The 22702-nt window shown below is 41.1% G+C and overlaps 1 protein-coding gene across 3 annotated transcripts in view; it reads right to left on the bottom strand.

Moving 5' to 3' along the window:
* The window catches only part of LOC140202958 (uncharacterized), a 228661-nt gene that overhangs the window by 145978 nt on the left and 59981 nt on the right, over positions 1-22702 (bottom strand). For all 3 annotated transcript variants that reach the window (XM_072268599.1, XM_072268600.1, XM_072268601.1), the window contains exons 14-18: positions 17772-17952; positions 15072-15227; positions 5884-6017; positions 4247-4405; positions 2536-2716 (exon numbers count right to left, since the gene is read on the bottom strand). In XM_072268599.1, the coding sequence (XP_072124700.1) occupies positions 2536-2716; positions 4247-4405; positions 5884-6017; positions 15072-15227; positions 17772-17952 (811 nt within the window). The remainder of the gene's footprint in view (positions 1-2535; positions 2717-4246; positions 4406-5883; positions 6018-15071; positions 15228-17771; positions 17953-22702) is intronic.

The raw sequence follows: 22702 nt of genomic DNA, 5'->3' as shown, positions 1-22702 counted from the left end.
AAAGTGGGATCTCCCAGTGGCCACCCATTTTAATTCCACTTCCCATTCCCATTCTGACCATGGCCACCTCTACTGTCACGATCAGGCTCAGCACTGGAGGAACAACACCTTAGTCTGGGTAGCCTCCAATCTGATGGCATGAATATCGATTTCTCGAACTTCTGGCAATGGCCCCCCATCCCTCTCCATTCCCCATCCCTTTTCCCTCTCTCACCTTATCTCCTTGCCTGCCCATTGCCTCCTTCTGGTGCTCCCCCCACTTTTCTTTCTTCCATGGCTTTCTGTCCTCTTCTATCACACTCTTTATCTCTTTCACCAATTAACTTCACAGCTCTTTACTTCATCCTTCCCCCTCTCAATTTCAGCTATCAGCTTGTGTTTCTCTCTCCCCTCCCCCCACATTTAAAATCCATTCCTCAGCTTTTCTCTCCAGTCCCGCTGAAGGGTCTCGGCCCGAAATGTTGACTGTACTCTTTCCCCTAGATGCTGCCTGGCCTGCTGAGTCCCTCTAGCATTTGGTGTGTGTAACTCTAAACCAAATATAGTTTTCTTTCTCTACAGCTTTTCTCCAGGAAATGCATCCAGAAATTCTAGTGTGTCCTAAAAGGGAGGAGAAGGCAAAAAAGGAAGAACGCTTCTCCAAATGAGCTGCAACTAGACTAGAGTGGGATGATGCAACAAAGCTGAAACTGGAAATCTTAGAAATTACAGTGTTCGGTCCGAAGTTCAACTCAAGCCCAAATACAGCACCAAAGTTTTCAAACAGTCTGGTTCACTGTCAGCCAGGGAGAATGACAGAGGCGGAGGCTAAAGAAAAGAGTTTTGAGATGAATATAATGGCTTCAGTCTTCTCAATATTTAACTTCATCTCACCTAGTACTGGGTGTGGGATAACAGTCGAGCAATTTAGGCTGCAGAGCCAGGAGTGGGGTGATGAGGCAGAGCTGTGTGTCTTCAGCACACACATGGAAACATGCACTGGAGTACAGTGCGTGCACAGTACATTGGACTGAGCAAAGGAATAATCCTGGGGAGACACCGGTGAGTAATGTACATGCCGAGAAGATAAGGCATTACTAATAATTTTCCAGCTTTGAATAAAAGGACAAGAATAAAATCAGCCAGTCTAAGAGGTGATGCAGTGTCCCTTTCTTTGATTCTGCCTGCTCCCCTCTTGCATTGTGTAAGCCTAAAACACCATTTTCCCTACAGAGCTTTACTTTCAGCTGTTTCTCAGATACATGGTCCTTCCAGCTGTCGAGGAGCCTTTACAACATTTTGTTTTGCTTTACAACATTACAAGTTTTCTGCTTTCCCAGGCCTTCTGTCACTGGGTCTCAGTTAAAATTGCTTATGCATCTCAATGATGCCCCTATTTAAGTTTGGCTCTGTTTCAAATTGGACATAAAATTCATTTACTGGACTTTCCCTCCCCCCCCACCCCCAAATGAGCAATATGGAAATATACTTCAGATTCTCTCTAATTCCCATTCTCAGTGACCCCAAACCCAGGTTTGTTTGGCTACTCCAGCCATTTGGGAGCTCTTTAATATTCCAATCTGGTATCAACACCTAAAAGGAAGACGTGTAACCATCTTGGCCAAAATAACTGCTTGATCTGTTCTCAGTGAATTCAGAAAGTGAACATCAGATCCAATTATTCTAAATTGAATGATAATGTGGTATGTAATGAAATTTTTAAATCTTAAAAAGGCCTAAGATAACATTTTTTTGAGGCGATGCCCCATAAAAGGCAGTATCCATCATTAAGGACCCCCAACACCCAGGACATGCCCTCTTCTAATTGCTACCATCAGACAGGAGGCACAGGAGCATGAAGACACACTCAACGATTCAGAAGCAGATTCTTCCCTTCCGCTATCAGATTTCTGAATGGACACTGAAACCATGCACACTACCTTCCTATTTTTCTCATCTCTATTTCCTTGCGCTACTTATTTATTTTTTCGATATACTCCATATTGTAATTTATAGGTTTTTTTTAAAAAAATGTATTACAATGTACTGCTGCCGCAAAATAACACATTTCACAACATATGCTAGTGATATTCAACCCGATTTTGATTCTGATTCTGAGGATAACATTTATATTTAATGTTTATTATTCTTTGTACTTTTGGTGCACTGACAACTTCTGGGTTAAACTAGAGCTCTGTCATGAACTAACTTCAAGTTCAAGTACATAAAAGGTATCCATTCACACTTCTTACTCTTGGAAATGAACACATTATTGCAAACATTTATCTGATTTTTTTCACACATTTATGACATTAACAATGAGAAAGGATTCTGTTCTGAAATTGCTGCCAGAACCAGACACTTGCACAAAATCCTTGACATAGGAAGAAAGCTGTTACCCCATTATTCACTGTTGACAATGGCAGTAAAATGTTTGTTTCATTTTGGCTTAAAAACAATATTTCTTTCTGAACATAAGTTGAAACATAACCTCTCGGTTGTGCAAAAACTTAAAACACGGTTTTCTTGTAATGCATCGGCTTCTAATCTTCTTACCTTCCCACTTCTTTAGATTAGGTTTTGATGTATCCTTCCACTGAAGTCCCACTTGGAATGGAATCTTGTCATTGTAGAAAACTTTGGCTTCTGTGTTGCTCTCAGAATATCCCTGCAGCAACTGGGAATGCTGTAGCTGTGTCTTGTAATTAATTTGTTTTTCTGGAATTCGCAAGGTGAACTAGATAATGAATTAGAAAATAATTCATGATGTTAAAAAAAATTAGGGAAATGAAAACTTTTGACATTCACCATGTCAGCATTTTGTAACTCATTCAGAAAGATCCAATCGCCTGAAAATTATTTAGCCTACAAAAGCACCTTAAGTCAATGATGCACCATGAATGTATACGCATTGTGTACACAAGACTCTAGCTGTATAATTCTATTGCACAAAATGCAAAAAAAGTGAACATGGTTGAGATATTGATTGAATTTCCTTGCATACAAGGAATCATGGTACGCAAAAAATGATTATAAATTTGTATTGATTCCTTGGACCAGTTGAAATAAGATATTTCAAGATATCACAAGATATTTCAAGCATTGCATTACTGACAAGTTGGTGGCATTTCTGAAATTTCAGCCTCTATTGGGACTGAATAATTACACTGTAACCCTGATTCACCTCTGGGTTGATGCTCAGCTAGCAAACAGAGTACTCTTAGTGGAATTCCAATGAGAAATACTCCAGCAGTGCTACAATGAGCTTTTCTGCTACAGCAACCAAAATAGACGGAAGCATTTAAAGGGGAAGTCCAGTTTGTGTTTTGCAGTGAGGCTTAAAAGATTAAGAAAAAGACCCCCCTGTCCTTTGTAAGGGGAATGTTAATTTATCTTAGATCTTTAGTACTGCAAGAAACAATGGTTTGTTGAGGCTATATCACAGTGAACATGTATTAAATAACTATCCTATAATGTATAAAGGATGAGGAAACTGAGAAAAGAATTTGGCGGTGAGCCTCAGTTCCTGAAATGGACCAAACATTGCTGACCGACCAAAATCTCCCCAATTTTGGCTGCAATACGCTAAGAAAATCTAGTGCATATATCTGGTTATTATGACTACAGGACAGTGGTTCTTAATCTGCGTCACATTCAGAAAAATCCAATGAAAGGTTTGTAAGCACAATGCGAGAGGGAGAGAGATGGCCCAAATGAGATACCTCGTTTCTTCAGCTCAAATTATTTAAGAAAAAGTGTAATTTAAAGCAAGAAAGGTTACGTTGGGAATGTTTCAACATGACATGAAAACCAAGTATTCTGCAGACATGAACTATTTTCTTGATAATGAAAAGTCTGGTATTTCAGTACAAGACTACCAACAACTTCATAGGGCGATAATGCGGTTCCTGTTTTCCCCCCGGATAAAAAAAAATCTCAAAGCTAACACATAGATATTGGAATGTCCCAATATTTTGACAATGCATTTCACATAGCAAACATTCACTTAGTTCTATTAAGTAGAAAGAATGATAAAAAGAAACATCTTTATTATTATGTAAGGATTATGCCCTATCTGGTGTAAAACATTAAGATTTTGAATTTAGCTCATCACATTGGAAAGCTCCTGTTGTCAGGATTAACTGAAAATATGTAAGTTTATTAGAAGTCAACTTTAGTTTCTGCCACAAAGACTTCTTAATTTCATTACTTCACCAGAATCTTTGGTTTGGAAGAATTTAATTCAAACTATTATGAACCAACTCACCTCCATTAAGTAATTGGTTAAGCTGAGACTGGAATCATTCTTAAACACCTGAGTGATGAAAATCTTTTTCTTGTTATTTATCTCATCCCAGTGTCTCCCGTAGTTGATCTCAAGCTGTGTATAAGTCCGCGATTCATTTTCCTCATGTTGGAGGTGAAGCTGTCAGAGTGCATAGATACTTCTTAATTCATGGCAGTGCATCAAAAACCAATGACGTCGTATATCATAGAAACAGGCCATTCAGTCCATATGGAAAATTAACTTTGATTTCATTGATGCAACTTTGTGCTTTGTGCCCTCACCCCAATCTTAAGGGAGACCAGTAGAACCTGAATGACCAATTTTCCAGCTGGGGCAAATGAATTTTTAGGACAAATGCAGATGGAGCAAGTTGATAAGGCGTTCACCAACACACCAATGGTTTCAAGCTTGGGTTGTTAAATTGGAGCTTAACTTCCAGGGAAAGGAGTGTCATTGGACTGCGTTTGACTATTTCCTGAGCCACTCGATCAGGACAAAGTCCTTGGTATGCTCTCAAGGTCTCACTCGAGACTCAAGAGGAGAGGAGGTTACCTTAAGGCAACTAGGGATGCTGAAACTCAGAATAATCCAGTTCAACAAAAAAAAAGCAAGATCATTCAATAAATCAGGCAGTGTTTGTAGAGATTGACACAGAATTCTTGTTTCAACCTCTACAGACTCACTGACCTTTAATCAGAACTCATACTCTGAACACTAGTCATAAGCAATGTTTAACTGGCACTTACTGCAGCTAATGCATGCCCATGTTTAGCTTTTGTGAAGTTAACAGTGATGGTGTAAATCAGCCAGTAATGAACTCACAATTCAAGGGGCATTTCTTTTTATCCCCACAAATAGCTGATTCGCGCATTGACCATAAGACTACAAGACATAGGAGCAGAATTAGGCCATTTGGCCCATCGAGTCTGCTCTGCCATTCAATCACAGCTGATCCTTTTCTCTCCCCCCTCCTCAGCCCCACTCCCCGGGCTTCTCCCTGTAACTTTTGATGCCATGTCCATTCAAGAACCTATCAAGCTCTGCTTTAATTACACCCAATGACCTGGCCTCCACAGCTGCCTGTGGTCATAAATTCCACAAATTCACTACCCTCTGGCTAATAATAACAGTGTGCAATGTAGAGTTATTGCCATTTCTTTTACAATTTCTGGCCAAACATACCAATGAAAACAAATCTGATCAAATTCAGAACAAAGCACCCAATGGAATCTTGAACTCATTTTGCCTTTTACACTAACCAACTGCCACAAGGCAAATTTCTGTCTTCATCTGGCAATTATATAGCAGAATGAATGGGGTGTCTCTTAAAATTAACAGGGTCTCAGCCATTCCTCTGCCCCTGTGGATGCTGCTTAACCAGCTGAGTTCTTTGCTCCAGATTAATTCTTGCTCCAGATTCCAGTGTCTGTAGTCTCGTCTTCAAATTGAAAATCTAATTTTAATAACAGATTGTGCAAAGGAGGGTGAAAATTCTCTCAAATAACTTGCTGTGCAACGAAGTGTAAATTTACACATGCAACATTCAGACTGCAATTGTATTACTAATAATTGTTTGATGTCTCGATATAATTTTCAGATTAGATTAAGTGGAATACCTTATGATTATAGGATGTGATCTGAGTGCAGTGAAATTCATGTTGCACTTGGAGTTTATAAGTTTCCATAGGGCTTGCTTCTCTCTTAATTTTCTCAGCCATGTTACATTCATGCTGAAGGTTCAGAGCATCACCTTGTTTTAGAGGGAGAGAGAATTAATAATACATATGCAAATTCAATGTAAAAAATAGATTTCACAATTGACTGGATAGGCTGAGAATATAGGTCCTCTCCAGGTTATGACAGGCTTCTGCTCCTGACAACAGCTTGCAACCAAGGTAGTTCTTAAGATGGAAATTGACACTTTAGCCATCCACACCGACTCAGCAGGTGAGCCAGCGAGTGTGTTCAGAGTTCTCAGTTCTGGCTTGGTGGGGTGGGTTGGGGAGAGAAGGCAGATGGAAAGGCCTTGTTCCTACCCATCAGAAGCAGCCCGGAGTCCCACAGCTGCCGACAAATCCATTCCGCCATTTAGCCAAGTGAGCTGTCCATAAGTCAGGTGTCCACATCTTGAAGACAGCTTGTAATTCAACCAAGCTTTTTTTTTAACCTCTAAGTTTATTGCCACCTTTCTACTGTACACAAGGTAACAACACTAACAGACCTACACAAGGTGCAGTCCCTGCCTATATTTTCTTTAACTATTCTATCCGATTTTGGCTTTCCTCTGTGGTCAAAGGATGGAAGGAAGCAAGGTAAAAGCATTGCAAAATGACCAACGGAATTCAAACTGCATTCTTCATTAAGCGACAGTAATAACTTGCAACATCTCATTATAAAGTGACATGCTGGCTTTAAAGGGATGTGGATTTCAGTTAGGGAGCTTAGTTTAAAGCTGTAGAGTTTGTACATTTTTAACAGAAATTCTTAATTTGTGTTGACATCAGAACTAACCTTTGCAGCCATGTTAAGGGGAGATGCACGCAGAGCGCAGAGCATCTTGATAACATCATCCCTACTTTCCCCTTCGCTGTTGTGAACAACAGGGCTGGAATGGTGGCCACTGATTGTTAGCTTGCACAGGCAGAGTTTCCAGGATTGCTGGAGGGGGGATTAGGTACAGAATTGGAGGCAAGTAGAGTAGATGGGGATATCATATTCTGGGAGTGCCTGCAAAAGTATTTTTCATTTGGAATTGCAGCTTCCAGTTTAATGATAATTCAAAATGAGCATCCTGTGTACGGGCACTGCTCAGAGTGACCAGCCACGTTCTGGTGTCATCACGCAAATTAAGTGAAACTTGGAAGCCGCGTAAGCATAGTGCACAATGGCTTTCAGTTCAGTTTATGGCAGCAACATCACTGAGCAAGCTGTGAGCTTTGAAGCTCTATAGCTGCGAATAAGCTAATGTGTTTCCAGCTTTGAAATGCTTTGAATCTTAAAGACCCTCCTTAAAGTGATAAAGTCTCCAGTCTAAACGAAAAGTTTATGATGCTTTGCTAAGAATAACAAAGATCAAAGGGCTAGAGGCTCGGTTAATAAAATGCTGTCAAAAATACTGATGAAGAGGGTCCAAAGTTGGTGCTGTTCCCGAGGTAGTTAAACAGCTGGAGCCTTGTAAAGGGAAAACTTGGCCAGCAAACATGCTTATTTTTTTATTTCTATTCAGCATCCTCTGCCAGAAGTGTCTGCATGAAGACTGGGAGAGTACAGCTCAAGATATTCATTGTCCTTCCTCTAAAATTAATGCAATGACTCACAGTCAGTGTACAAGTTTGAAGCCAGAGTCTCTGGAAGTTTTCCTCACCATGACTCAGCTTTCAGGGGAGGCAGAACACAAATGTGGAATATACAGACAATGGAGGAAGTAAAAACAAAGATTATTCTGTTGCAAATTTTGATAGAAACATTTGATTTAAATTATAGAATATGTTATAAGTAAAAATAAGCTAACAACAGCAGGAGGCAGTTAGTAATGTCCTCTGCTGTAATTCATCGTAAAGCAATGCTATGCTTGGCCCCAATGTAATGTCCTTCTCCTTATGCTAAAAAACACAGAAAAATAACTTAAACATTGCATCTTCAGCTTTGATAGGCTCACACTTCGCCTCAATGCTAAGTTGCTAAAGGTTGAGGTGAAGTTGAGGCAGTTTGCATCATTTGAGACCCACATAGGAGGAAGAGGAGAAAAACTGGATCAGATTAAAACATGGGCAGAGGCAAAACTTAAAGTTTTGCCAGAACTCACAGCAGAAGAATCATTCAATCCAAAGGAAATAGCCTACACTCATTCAGCACTTCTTGGGGCGGTATGACAGACCAGAAGAATTGAATGTGTTACAAGAGCAAGATATAAAACCAGAAACCTTGGGCCAGTCAGTCTAAGGGCAATGAAAGGCAACTTTTAAAGACAATAACCCATTCAAAATTAAACGGAAACTGGAAAAAATATATTAATTAATAAATAAAACTAGCATTGATTTATTAAAAGTAAATTAGGTTTGACTAATTTTGTTGAGGCATTTGAGGAAGTACTGGAGAGAACTGATGAAGGTAACAGAGTAATAGAGGTCATGATTCAAGATTATTTCTCACATGTATTTCAAAACATGCAGTGAAATGTTAACAACCAACATGCCCAAAAGTGTGCTTAGAGCAGCCTACAAGTGTCACCACACATTTTAGCACCAACATAGATGCCCACAACGCTCGATACATGATTCAAAAATTCTACATGCCACCAAGTTAAAACCAATCATTGAGTATCTATATTAATGTCCATTAACAAGCACTTTGTCCATAGCCTACAATGCATTGACAATTTAAGTACTCTTTCTGATGCTCCTTAAATGTTGGGAGTACCTGGCTTCACAACCTTCTCAGGCATGCAGTTCCAGATTGTAACCACTCCCTGAGTGAACAACTTCATCTTTGGATCCCCATTAAAACTCTTACTTATCACCTTAAAGCAATACCCTCTGGTTCTTTCCTCTCTGCCTTAGGGAAAAGTTTCTTATTATCTGCTCGATTTATGCCTCTCATAATTTTATACGTTTCTGTCAAGTACATCTCCTCAGCCTCCACTGCTCCAAGGAGAAGAAACCCAACCAATCTCTCTCCACAACTGAAATATTTCATCCCAGGCAACATCGTGATAGATCTCTTCTGGGCTCTCTCCAGTGTAATCACGTCTTTTCAATACTGTTGGGACCAGAACGACACACAATATTCCAACTGTGACCCAATTAATGCTTTAAAGTTTTACTAAGACCTCCCTTCTTCTCTGCCCTGACTAATGAGAGCAAGCATCCCATGTCTTCTTCAGCACCTTGTCTACTTTTGATACATTCTTTGAGAATTTTGACATTTGAGCATTGAGGTGATTGTCTTTTCAATACTCCCAAGGGCCCAACCATATATGGTGCACGTACTACCCTTATTAGACCCCCAGCCCCCAACATAAGTAAGCTCAATCTTACTGGCATTAAATTCCACCTGCCATTGATCTGACCTACTTGCCAGCTAATCAAGATCATTCTGTAGCCCAAGACAAACCCCCTCTTCTATCAATAACGCCACCACGGTTCATATCACATGCAATAAGAAGTAACAGATGGGATTATAGAGCAGTGAAGTGTATGGCCATGCACTTTGGTACAAGGAATAAAGGCACAGACTATTGTATAAACGGGGAGGAAATTCAAAGATCGGAGGTGCAAAGGGAAGTGGGTGTCCTTGTGCAGGATTCCCTAAAGGTTAACTTGCAGGTTGAGTTGGTGGTAAAGAAGGCAAACGCAATGTTAGCATCCATTTCAAGAGGACTAGAATATAAAAGCAAGGATGTAATGCTGAGGCTCTGTAAGGTATTGGTCAGAGCAGACTTGCAGCATTCTGAGCAATTTTTAGCCCCTTATCTCAGAACAATTGTGCCAGCATTGGAGAGGGTCCAGAAGAGGTACACGAGAATGATTCTGGGAGTGAAAGGGTTAATATATGAGGACTGTTTGACGGCTCTGGACCTGTATTCTCGAGTTCTCATTGAAGCCTATTGAATATTGAAAGGGCTATATAGAGTGTATGTGGAGAGGGTGTTTCCTATCATGGGGTAGTCTAGACCAAAGGGGACAGTCTCATGATAGAGGGACGTCCATTTACAGCAGAGATGAGCAGAAATTTCTTTAGCCAGAGGGTAGTCAATCTGTGGAATTTATTGCACAGACAGCAATGGAGGCAAAGACATAGTGCATATTGAAAGCGGAGGTTGACAGGTTCCTGATTAGTCAGGGTATCAAAGGTTATGGGAAGGAGGCTGAAAAACGGGATTGAGAGAAAAAATAAATCAGCCATGATGGAATGGTGGAGCAGACTTGATGTGCTGAATGGCATAATTCTGCTCTTATACCTTATGGTCTAATAATGCAGAGTCTAAAGAAGTGAGATAAAACTGCATGAAGTCATGGACTATGTACAGTTTACAGAGGAGGGCCTAAACAAGGTGTTCCCTTGGACCTTGTGTGATGTTAGTGTAGAAATTGTAGTGACCCTAGCAGAGATAATTAAAATGTTCTAAGCCATAGGTGAGGTGCTGAGGATTGGAGGATTGCTAATATTTTTCCATTGTTCTAAATAAGCTGATAAATTATTGGCCAGTGAGCCTGACATCAGCAATAGGTAAGTTATTGGAAGGTATTCTATGAGACCAGATATACAGTATAAGCATTTGGACTGACAGGGATTGATTAGGGATAGTCAACACGGATTTGTAGGTTATGTCTAATCAATCATATAGAGTTTTTTAAGGAAGATACCTTAAATATGGATGTTGTCTACACAGACTTTAGCAAGGCTTTTGACATTGTCCTACATTGGGGGGGTTGGTCAAGAGGTTCAATTGCTTGGCATTCAGGATGAGGTTGCAAAATGGATTAAACATTAGCTTTGGGGGAAGACAGGGAATCATAGTAGACGGTTCCCTCTCTGATTGGAGGCCTGTGACTAGTGGCATGCCACAGAGATCGGTGCTGGGTCTATTGTTATTTCTCATCTATAGCTTAATAATCTGGATAATAATGTTGTAAATTTGCAGATGACACCAAGATTGGGGGCAGAGTAGACAGTGAGGACAGCTATCAAAGCTTGAAGCAGGATCTGGACCAGCTGGCAAAATGGGCTCAAAATAGCAGATGGAATTTAACACAGACAAATGCGAGTTGATGCAGCTTGAAAGGACAAATCAGAGTAGGACTTGCACGGTAAGCGATAGGGCACTGAGGAGCGTAGTAGCACCGAAGGATCTGGGAATACAGATTCATAATTCCTTGAAAATGGCATCACCAGGTAGATAGGGTTAAAAAGATAACTTTTGGCAAATTGGCTTTCATAAGTCAAAGTATTGAGTACAAGAGTTGGGATGTTATGTAGACGATGTATAAGACACCGGTGAGGCCAAGTCTGAAGTATTGTGTTCATCTACCTAGCTCTGGTCACCTACATACAGGAAAGATGTCAATAAGGTTGAAAGAGTGCAGAGAAAGTTTACAAGGTTGTTGCTAGAATTTGAAGACCTATGTTATAGGGAAAGATCGAATAGATTAGGACTAGAGTATACAAGATTATGAGGGGTATAGATAAGTTAAATGTAAGTAGGCTTTTTCTACTGAGGTTGGATGAGACTAGAACTAGAGGTCATGGATTAAGGGTGAAAGGTGAAATGTTTAAGGGGAACCTGATGGGGATTTCTTTACTCTAAGGGTGATTAGAGTAGGGAATGAGCTGCCATAGGAAGTAGCGGATATGGGTTTGATTTCAAGAGAAGTTTGGATAAGTACATGGGCAGGACAGGTATGGAGGGTTTTGGTTCATGTGTTGGTTTAGGTGTGTGTAGATGGGAGTAGGCAGAATTGAATCGAATTGACTTTATTATTTATATCACATATAAGAGGAGTTAAAATCTTTACGTTACGTCTCCATCTAAATGTGCAATGTGCAATTCACAGTAATTTATAATAAATAGTGTGTACTACAGGACAATCAATGTAACATAGAAATACAATTGTGTCGGCATGAATTAATCAGTCTGAAGGCCTGGTGGAAGAAGCTGTCCCAGAACCTGTTGGTCCTGGCTTTTATGCTGTGGTACCGTTTCCCAGATTGGAGCAGCTGGAACAGTTTGTGGTTGGGGTGACTTGGGTCCCCAATAATTCTTCAGGTCCTTTTTATACACCTGTCTTTATAAATGTCCTGAATCATGGGAAGTTCACATCTCCAGATGCACTGGGCTGTTCACACCACCCTCTGAAGAGTCTTGCGATTGAGGGAAGTACAGTTCCCATACCAAGCAGTGATGCAGCCAGTCAGGATGCTCTCAATTCTGCCCCTGTAGAAAGTTCTTAGGATTTGGGGGCCCATACCAAACTTCCTCAACCATATGACGTGAAAGAGGCGCTGTTGTGCCTTTTTCACCACACAGCCAGTATGTACAGACCACGTGAGATCTTCGGTGATGTTTATGCTGAGGAACTTAAAGCTGTTCACCCCCTCAACCCCCAGATCAATTGATGTCTATAGGGGTTAGCCGGTCTCCATTCCTCCTATAGTCCACAACCAGCTCCTTTGCTTTTGTGACATTGAGGGAGAGGTTGTTTTCTTGACACCATTACGTTAGGGTGATAACCTCTTCTCTGTAGGCTGCCTTGTTATTATTGGAGATTAGGCCAACCAATATAGTGTCATCAGCAAATTCAATTAGCAGATTGGAGCTGTGGCTGGCAACACAGTCATGGATATACAGCGAGTAAAGGAGGGGGCTTAGGACATAGCACTGAGGGGCACCTGTATTGAGGGTCAGAGGGGCAGAGGTGAGGGAGCCCACTCTTCCATCCGCTGGTGATCTGACAGGAAGTCCAGGATCCAGCTACACAAAGCAGGGTGCAGGCCAAGGTCTCTGAGCTTCTTGTTGAGCCTGGTGGGAATACTGGTGTTGAATGCTGAACTGTAGTCCAAGAACAGCATTCTTGCATAAACATCTTTCTTCCCCAGATGTGAAAGGACAGTGTGTAGAGCTGTGGCTATTACGTCATCTGTTGATCGGTCGTGTCGCTAGGTGAATTGTAGGGGGTCTAGTGTGGGTGGCAGCATGCTGCAGATGTAACCCTTGACCAGCCTCTCAAAACATTTGCTAATTATTGAGGTGAGTGCGACAGGACACCAGTCATTCAGACATGCTACCTTGGTTTTATTTGGTAAGGGGGCAATTGAAGCAGGAGGGTACTCTACACTGGGAGAGGGAGAGATTGAAAATGTCTGAAAACACACCTGTTAGTTGTGCCGCACACCCTCTGAGTAACAGTTTGGCATGGATTAGATGGGTCAAAGGGCCTATTTCTGTACTGTAGTGCTCTACGACCCTATGAACAGACTATTTGATGTAATAAATAAAAATCCAATAATCCTGTCAACAAAGCCCAATAGATTAATAGATTAGTCACAACAAAATTGACTAATGGACAGAATGCAGAAAGTAGTGACTTAAAACTGTCTTTTCAGATTACAGAAGTATAAAATACTGGCTGTAGGATCAAAGTCTTGATTGGAGATAATGACCAAGTTTGCAATGTTCTCAAAACTATGTCATAAAAATTATTTCAGAAGCACGCATTAAGTCATATGAAATGAGCAGGAATGCAGCAGCTGTCACTTATGAAGAGAAGTCTGAACAGTTAATTTTCTCTGGAAGAATAAGGATATGCAATTTAAAATAAGTGGTATGAACTTAAACCAGGCTTAGAAAGAGAGAGATCAAGTAAATGTGTCGTGACAGAGTCATGCGTGATGAGAAGATCATGAGAAAGAAAATGCCTCTAAAAATAGACACGGGAGAAAAACAGCAAGCAAGTTGTGGTAAATCATTTTTTGAAACTGATTAAGGTTCATGGGAACCAAAATTTAAGTTGCTGCAGGGAAAAACTACCAACATAGAAAATGGTGAAGAAAGACTCCAACTAGGTAGAGAATATCAACAGATTGATTTTGTTCTCCTCAGAGCCCAAATGTTGAAGGGAGGTTTTATTTCAAAATTATGGTCCTGAAAGAGTAAATAAAGACAAAGATTTAGGAACAAATATAGCTTTGATGGAGTGAAACCACAGTTTGGAGTAGTTTTACACTACTTAAGAAAAATTTCACTAGGCATCTGAGTGAATTATAGCATCAGGTGTCCATCCAACTGTATCATTCCTCCAATCTCAGGATGAGGACTCTGATCCAGACTCCCAAACAGGGCAGCACAATTCCTTTGATGGCCTCACATCCTGAAGGAAGATTGAACCCTCATGGTCCAGTGTTCCCAATGAGTCCTTGCAGACTAGGAAGATGGGTTGCTAGTTCAATGGTGTGCAAGAGCTAGCCCCTCGAGTGTTACTAAAACCTGCCGTGATGAAGATATGATTGAAGCTGTTATCAATGTACTACAGAACAACCTTAGCACAGGACAGCTTCTGAGTCAAACTGATCAGCCCTTCACTCAATTGGTGGTGCTTTATTCATATCAGTTTTCCTTATGGGTCAGTCGCCTGCCAGAGAGAATCTTGCACTTGAAACAGAGCATCAGCAAAAAAAAAAATCCAATGGCTAGTGGGTTTAATCAGCAAAATTCACAAATTTAAGTTAATTGGCAGTACATTGAGGGTAGAAGATTCAATAGCAACTTTAAAAGGGGAATTAGATGAATATTGTAGCACTGGGAGAAAGCAGAGGAGACATAGTCTAACTGGATACTTCTTCAAAAGGGTCAGCACAGAAGTAGCTTCCACCTACGCCACCTTGTTCTGATCTTCAGCCCTGGTTCAAGCTTTAGCATTTTGCTAGGCAAATCTGAAAATAAAATAACTATCAATCCTTTCTTCAATAACAAGATTATACCTTGCACCCACACACAGAGCAGTCTCCAAGAATGAGATTATAAAGCCAGTGGTAAAATGGGGTAAAGTTGACATTATACTGTAAAACAAATCCTAACAAAGTATCTGAAATATAAAGCAAGGACAAAGTATCAATGCACTCACAATGAAACTGATTTCTATTGTGGATCTGAACTGTTCAGGATGGGCAATGATGGCAATGAGTAGATCCAGGTAATGATCACTCATTTACCAAAATGAGCAATAGAATCCAAACTGCATTTAACGTTCACCTCGCAAAATATGCCTCTTCACATCCTGCACATCACTATAGACACTTGTCGGCTTACCAAATAGCCCGTATCTTGCTCGTAGCGTTGAAGACAAAGTGTTTCCCCTTTGCTGCAGGAAACCAATTACTTGGCACGCCAGAATGCGTGGAAGGTAGGTGTCAGCTTCTATTGAGTATTGCTTTTGTTTCTCATCAAGTTTTTGCTCCAAATGAACTGCACAAAGATGAAGGAAAAGTCAAAATGCTGTTTTCTTTCCCATATACAGAAGTGTCACACTTTGAATTGCGTTCCAACTGAATATCAAAACTCAAGTTGTACTTGTTCCAACTAAGAGCCTTTACATTGAAATATTGGCAGTTTCTTTTTCCACAGATGATGCCTGACCTGTTGAGTGTTTCTAGCATTCTATTTTTACTTCAGCTATCCAGCATCTGCAATTTTTTTGATTTTGTAGTTATTTAGGTTGTGGGGTCCAAAAAGTTAACAGTGTCTTTTAACAAGGACACTGATGGTCTCAGCTAGAAGTGGCATGGAGCCAGGAACTAGTGGAAACAGATGTGTTGATTCAGCTAATGCTCATCATAGCCTCCCTCCACAAAGCCAGACTGGATGACCAAAGAAAAACAAACTTTCTTTTTTTTCTACCACTGAATGGGATGGTAATTCTTTTGTCACATTCCTTTGCTCTCAACCTCCAGTCTACCCCAATTCGACTGTAGCTTTAAAATTTAAGAACTACTTTCCAACTTGTAAATTGAGGTGAGGGTAAGGGATGGATAATAGTAAATGAGAAACACCTGACCATACAGCACTGCCCTTGGTTGAAGGTGACTTAGAGCCTCCACCAAAAAGTAGCAGCTGCTGTATCCACAGATTGAAATCCGTGAATTATAATTACCAGCTCACAGACACCTCAATCTTTACAAAGGCCTGTCTGTAATGATTTCTTTCTAAGGAAAAAAAAATCATAGGAAGGTTTTTATGAATACAAGGATGCTATTCCATATTGGAGGGAGGGGTATAGACACTTTCGTTCACATATAGGGTGGCACGGTAGCATAGTGGTTAGCGCAACGCTTTAGTACCAGTGACCCAGGTTCAATTCCCGCTGCTGTCTGTACAGAGATTGTACGTTCTCTGCCTGACCCTGTGGATCTCCTCTGGATGCTCTGGCTTCCTCCCACAGTCCAAAGGTGTACCGAATGGCAAGTTAATTGTTCATTTAAGAATTGTCCAATGATGAGGCTAGGGTTAAATTGGGGGTTTGCTGGGCGGTGTGGCTCGGAAGGCCAGAAGGGCCTGTTATTTTTAGATAGCTAGATGGATGATAGATATTATTCATTAATTTCAGCATGATCAACTCTGCTTCTTGTCATGCCAATTACATAATAAATTGACCCAATTTCTTCTGCTAAGTAATTCAAAATGGTCATGCACGTTGATCAAGTGCGAGAAATTCAAAGGATAAACACAATCTGTTAGAGTGATTGACACCAATTTCCCAACAGGTGGAAACTCCACAAATTATGGACGAAAACTTCAAAATGCAGAATTCAGCTTTTTCTACAGATGTAATTGGGTGTGATGATTAGGAATTGGTGTTGGGATCGGCAGAACAGTAATCACATAGAACATAGAAGAGTACAGCACAGGAACGGGCCACTCAGCCCACAATGTTGTGCCAAACCAGCTAAAAAGCAAATCAAAAGCACCCAAACACTAATCCCTCCTACCTACAAACATGTAGATATCCCTCTATCTCCCTTACATCCACGTGCCTATCCAAACATCTCTTAAAAGCCTTTAATGTACAAACGTTTGTATTTGCTTCTATCACTATACCAGGCAGCGCATTCCAGACATTCATCACTCTGAGTAAAATACTTACCCCACACATCCCCCTTGAACCCACCCCTCTCACCTTCCATGCATTAGACATTTCAACCCTGGAAAACAGATACTCTCTGTCCACTCTACCTATTTCTCTCATAATCCTGTAAACCTCTATCTGATCTCCCCTCAGCCTCCGGTGCTCCAAAGAAAAAAATCCCAAGTTTATCCATCCTCTCATGATAGCACATGCCCTCTAAACCAGGCAGCATCCTGGTAAACCTCTTCTGCACCATCTCCAAAGCCTCAACATCCTTCCTATAGTGGGGTGACCAGGACTGTACACAATACTCCAGATGTGGCCTAACCAGAGTTTTATAAAGTTTGACCATAACCTCCTGACTTTTGAACTCAATGCCGCAAATAATAAAAGCAAGCTTTTCATAAGCTTTCTTAACCACCTTATCGACCTGTGTCGCCACCTTCAAGGAACTAGAACTTGGATCCCAAGATCTCTCTGCTCAACAACCTTGCCTTTAAAAACATATTGCCTTAACAGCTGTTGTGCAAGTTGGGAAAGATAAAACAGATCCCTTCCACTCATTGGACATTGGAAGGCTGAATAAAAACGTTATTATTTTCATAAATGAATAATGATGATTTCATAAACCTAAATGTATAATTTAAATTTGCATGCTTCTGAAACCACTTGTCACATAATACTTATCAACTTAATCTGCTGCTTTGATTGATGATCTCAAATGGGTCTATCTAGAAATTCCTTAAAAAGTCATACAAAACATTACTTTTATGATTTTCATTTCATTGCACAAGTTGTAAATCTGATTTTTAGTGACTATACTTCTATGTATTTGGCTAGGCCACAGAATGTAAATAAGCAATAGATTTTTTTCCAATTGTACTGACCTGACACAGTAGCTGTCTCTTTCATTACATTGTTAAGTGATAAAATAATTGCTATTTTCTGCTCAGGGACCCTGGTTATGTTGCCAGACAGTATTATAGGACTCCCATGCTTTGTAAACTTGGCTTCCAACTGGGAAAAAAACATCTGCTCTCCATCAAGATTTTGCAAGTTGGTCCATCCCTAGAACAAAATCAGACATGTCATCAAAAGACTGGAATACTGAAACAATGAGCAAGGAATTCATAAGCCCAGGAGATACATCTTAAAATTGCATTACAGAGAGGTTCTGTGCCGAGCTGCCCCCAATCACCACAATGTTCCCGACTGCATGTATTATAACCCAGAGGTATGAGGAAGTCAGCGGTATTGGGGCACTTTCTTGAACTGCAGCTGGTATTTTGGTGGCGGGATTCTCACAGGACTATTGACCAGTGAAGAATAATTGATGATATATTTCCAGGTTAGTACAATAGAAACCTTTGAAGGGAGCTTACAAGCAGCAGCATTCACAGTTTACGGCTTTGCCCTTATTGGTGGAGATCTTGTGTTTGGGAGGTGTAGCCTGGGCGAGTAACTGACATTCATTTTCTAAATGACACACAGGGCAGGCACAGAGACACCGAGTAGTTGATAGGGTGCCAATCAAGAGGGCAGCTTTTTCCTGGAAAGTGCTGATCTTCTCAATCGTTGAAGCTGCCGAGGAGTATTCCACCACGTTCCCAAATCAGGCCTGACAGCAGAAAGGCTTGATAGAATCAGAAGATGAATCACCTCTGACTGTTCTTGCAGCCGTAGTTTTGATGTGGCTGATCCAGTTAAATTCCTTGTCGGGGCTGATCCCAGGATGGGGAAGAGGAAGGGCTTTCCTTCCAATCTCGAAGACTTGTGAATTGGTGGGTTAATAAGTCCATAAGGCCATAAGTTATAGGAACAGAAATAGGCCATTTGGCCCATCGAGTCTGCTTCATCATTTCATCATGGCTGATCCATTTCCCTCTCAACCCGAACCTCCTGCCTTCTCCCCGTATCCATTCATAGCCTGATTAATCAAGAATCTATCAACCATTGCCTTAAATATACACAGTGACTTGACCTCCACAGCTGCCTGTGAGAAAGAATTCCACAGATTCCTACTCCCTGGCTAAAGAAAGTCCTCCTCATCTCTGTTCTAAATGGATGTCTCTCTATTCTGAGGTTGTGTCCTCTGGTCTTAGACTCCCGCAACATAGGAAACATTCAATCCACATCCACTCTACCGAGACCTTTCAACAATTAAAAGGTTTCAATGAGGTCACCCCTCATTCTTCTGAATTCCACTGAGTGCAGGCCTGGAGCCATCAAACCTCACATTATAAGCCACTATAAATTGCCCTTGGTGTGTAGGTGACTGAGAAGATCTGAGGGAATTGATAGGAATGCAGGGAGTAATTAGTGTAGAATTAGTGCGCATGCCTCATGTACAGCACAAACTTGCTGGGAAGAAATAGCTGATTGTGTGCTGTATGATTCAATGACACCTATCAGTCTACACTTCTAAAACTAGCGATTCCTGCAAACCATTGTGATGGATGGGCATATTTCAAGAAGTCAAGAAATCAATGGTTTTGGTAGTCACACTAACCTTGAAAAGGGGTTGGAAGTGATAGACACCCACTAGGAGGTCCTCCAGGCAATGTGGAACCCTGAGAGCCAAGGGCACCAGAGATAGAGGGTCGTCAGGAAAATAACCACACGCAGTTATGTCTGGTAATAGCTTCACATACATGCTCCATTAATTCCTCTCTTCCAATACAAGCATGGCAATGCTGACATACCTTTGTTTTAACACTCATTTCACACCCTAAACACATAAGGTTATTCAATTTTTATACATGTGCAGCTATTCAACTATAGGGGGCTGGAGATCTGAAGTGGACCTAGCCTATGATATGTCATCTAGAGGAAAGGGCACTGCAAATCATAGCCCCAGTGACCCCAGAGACAATACATCACCCCCAACTCTATGCACAGGAATACTGTACTGGACTGACAGAAGCTGCAGAGGGTCGTAAATTTAGTCGGCTCCATCTTGGGTACTAGTGTACAAAGTACCCAGGACATCTTCAAGGAGTGGTGTCTCAGAATGGCAACGTCCATTATTAAGGACCTCCAGCACCCAGGACATGCCCTTTCCTCACTGTTACCATCAAGTAGGAGGTACAGAATCCTGAAGGCACATACTCAGCGATTCAGGAACAGCTTCTTCCCCTCTGCCATCCGATTCCTAAATGGACATTAAACCCTTGAACACAACCTCACTTTTTTAATATTTCTGTTTTTGCATGATTTTTAATCTATTCAATATACATACACTGTAATTTATTTTTTTTATTTGTATTTTTTTCTTCTATATTATGTATGGCATTGAACTGCTGCTGCTAAGTTAACAAATTTCACGACACATGCCGATGATAATAAACCTGATTCTGATTCTTATCTTATGGATAAGTCTTTTATGCAGCACCTTATTAAATGCCTCTGAAAATCCAAGTAAATAATGCCCATCTGTTCCCCTCTATCCACTGCGTTCATAAAATCCTCAAAGAACTCCAGTAAGTTTGTCAAACAGGACCTGCCTTTGCTGAATCCATGCTGCGTCTGCCTGATGGATCCATTTCTTTTCAGATGCCTCGCTATTTCTTCTCTAATGATAGCTTCAATCATTTTCCCAATTACAGATGTTAAACTAACTGGCCTATAGTTACCTACATGCTTTTTCAAACAGTGGCATGACATTCGCCATCTTCCAATCTGCTGAGACCTGCCCAGGGTCCGGAGAATTTTGGTAAATTATCAGCAAATTATCACCAAAACCTATATTTTCAGCCACTTCTTCCAGTACCTTGGGATGCATTCCATCAGGACCAGGGACTTATCTATCTCAGGCCTACAGGTTTGCTCAGCATTCCCTTACATTCATGTGCTTATCTAAATGACTCCTAAAATCCTTATCACTACTCCAGGCGGCACATTCCAGGCATCCTTGTAAAAAACTTGCCCCTCACATCTCCTTTGAATTTACTCCGTCTCACCTTAAATGCATGTCATTGGGTATTAGACATTTCAGCCCTGGGAAAAAGGAACTGTCTATCAGTGTCTCTCATAATCTAATAAGCCTCTGTCAGATCTTCCCTTGGCCTTTGCTGCTCTGGAAAAAGAAATCCAAGTTTGTCCAACCTCTTGTTACAGCACGTGCCCTCTAATCCAGGCAGCATCCTGGAAAACCTCTTCTTCATCCACTCATTCTTCCTATAATGGGATGACCAAAACTGTATGCAATACTCCAGATGGAGCCACACTATTTAGAAAGCTGCAACATAACTGCCTGACTTTTGAAGTCAGTATCTCAGCTGAAGGCAGGCATGCCATGTGCCTTTTTAACCAGCCTATCAACCTATGTAGCCACTTTCTGGGATCTAAGCTAAGGACTCGGACCTTAAAATCTCTCTGCTCATCACCTTTGTTAAGGGGCTTGCCCTTAACAGTGTACCGTCTCTTTATAATTGACCTATCAAGGTGCAACACTTCATACTGGCCAGGTGAAAACCCTATCTGCCTTTTCTCCGCCCATAGCGGCAACTGATCTATATTTGTTTATTTATTGAGGTACAGCATGGAATAGGCCCTTCTGGCCATTCAAGCCATGCTGTCCAGCAATCCCCTGATTTAACCCTAGCCTAATCAAGGGACAATTTACAATGACCTATTAGCCTACAACCAGTATGCCTTTGGACTGTGGAAGGAAAGCAGAGCAGCTGAAGAAAACCCACACAGTCACAATGTAAGAATGTACAAACATCTTATGGGCAGCGGCAGGAATTGAACCTGGGTTTCCTGGACTAAAAAGTGCTGTTCTAACCACTACGCTATCATACCACCCTAATTGCACTGTATCCCTTACCAATCTTTGTATCATCTGCAAACTTACTAACCTACCATTTATATAATCCACCAAATCATTTATATACATCACAAACAGCAGGGGTCACAGTACTGATCCCTGCAGAACACCACTAATCACAGATCTCCAGCTAGAATACATCCCTTCAACTACTACCCTCCCTCTTCCAATGGCAGGCCAGTTCTGAACCCAAGTGGCCAATTCACCATGAATCCCATGCACCTTAATCTTCTGGATGAGCCTCCCATGAGGGACCTTGTCAAATGTCTTACTAAAATCCACAGAGACAAAATCCACGGCTTTACCTTCATAAATCAGCCTCATCACCTCATCAAAAAACTTGATCAAGTTAGTAAGACACAACTTGCCCCACAAAAAGCCAAGCTGGACCTCCCTAGTTAGGCAATGGTTTTCCAAAAAGTCATAAATCTTATCCCTAAGAATTCTCTCCAATAGCTTCCCCACCACTGATATGAGATTCACTGGTCTATAGTTTCCAGAATTATCCCTAGTTCTCTTCTTTAATAATGGAACAACATTAGCTACTTGCCAGTCCTGTGGGACCACACCTGTGGCTAGAGAGGACATGACAGTATTGGTGAAAGCCCTGGAAATCTCATCTCTTGCCTCTCTCAATAAGCTGGGGTATATCCCATCAGGCCCTGGGGACATCTATCTTAATGCTCTTTAAGAGACACAACACTACCTCCTCTTTTATCTTGAAAAGCCTTCCCTATCCTCCAAGTCCTTCTCCTTAGTAAAGACTGATGCAAAGTACTCATTTAGGACCTCATCCACATCTTGCACATCCAAGTAAATGTTCCCTCCTTTATCCTTGAGTGGTCCAACCCTCTCCCCAGTTATCCTCATGCTCTTGATTGGTTCATGCTCTTTTGAAGCTTGGCATAAAACAAAATTGGGTTGGTCTACTGTATGTCTTCTACTTTAACACTACTGAAGCAATCTCATCTTATCATTCCTAATGGGCAA

Source organism: Mobula birostris, chromosome 9 (assembly GCF_030028105.1).
Source record: "Mobula birostris isolate sMobBir1 chromosome 9, sMobBir1.hap1, whole genome shotgun sequence".
Taxonomy (NCBI): Eukaryota; Metazoa; Chordata; class Chondrichthyes; order Myliobatiformes; family Myliobatidae; genus Mobula; species Mobula birostris.
The sequence above is the reverse complement of the archived record's forward strand: the minus strand, read 5'-3'. Positions and strand labels throughout refer to the sequence as shown.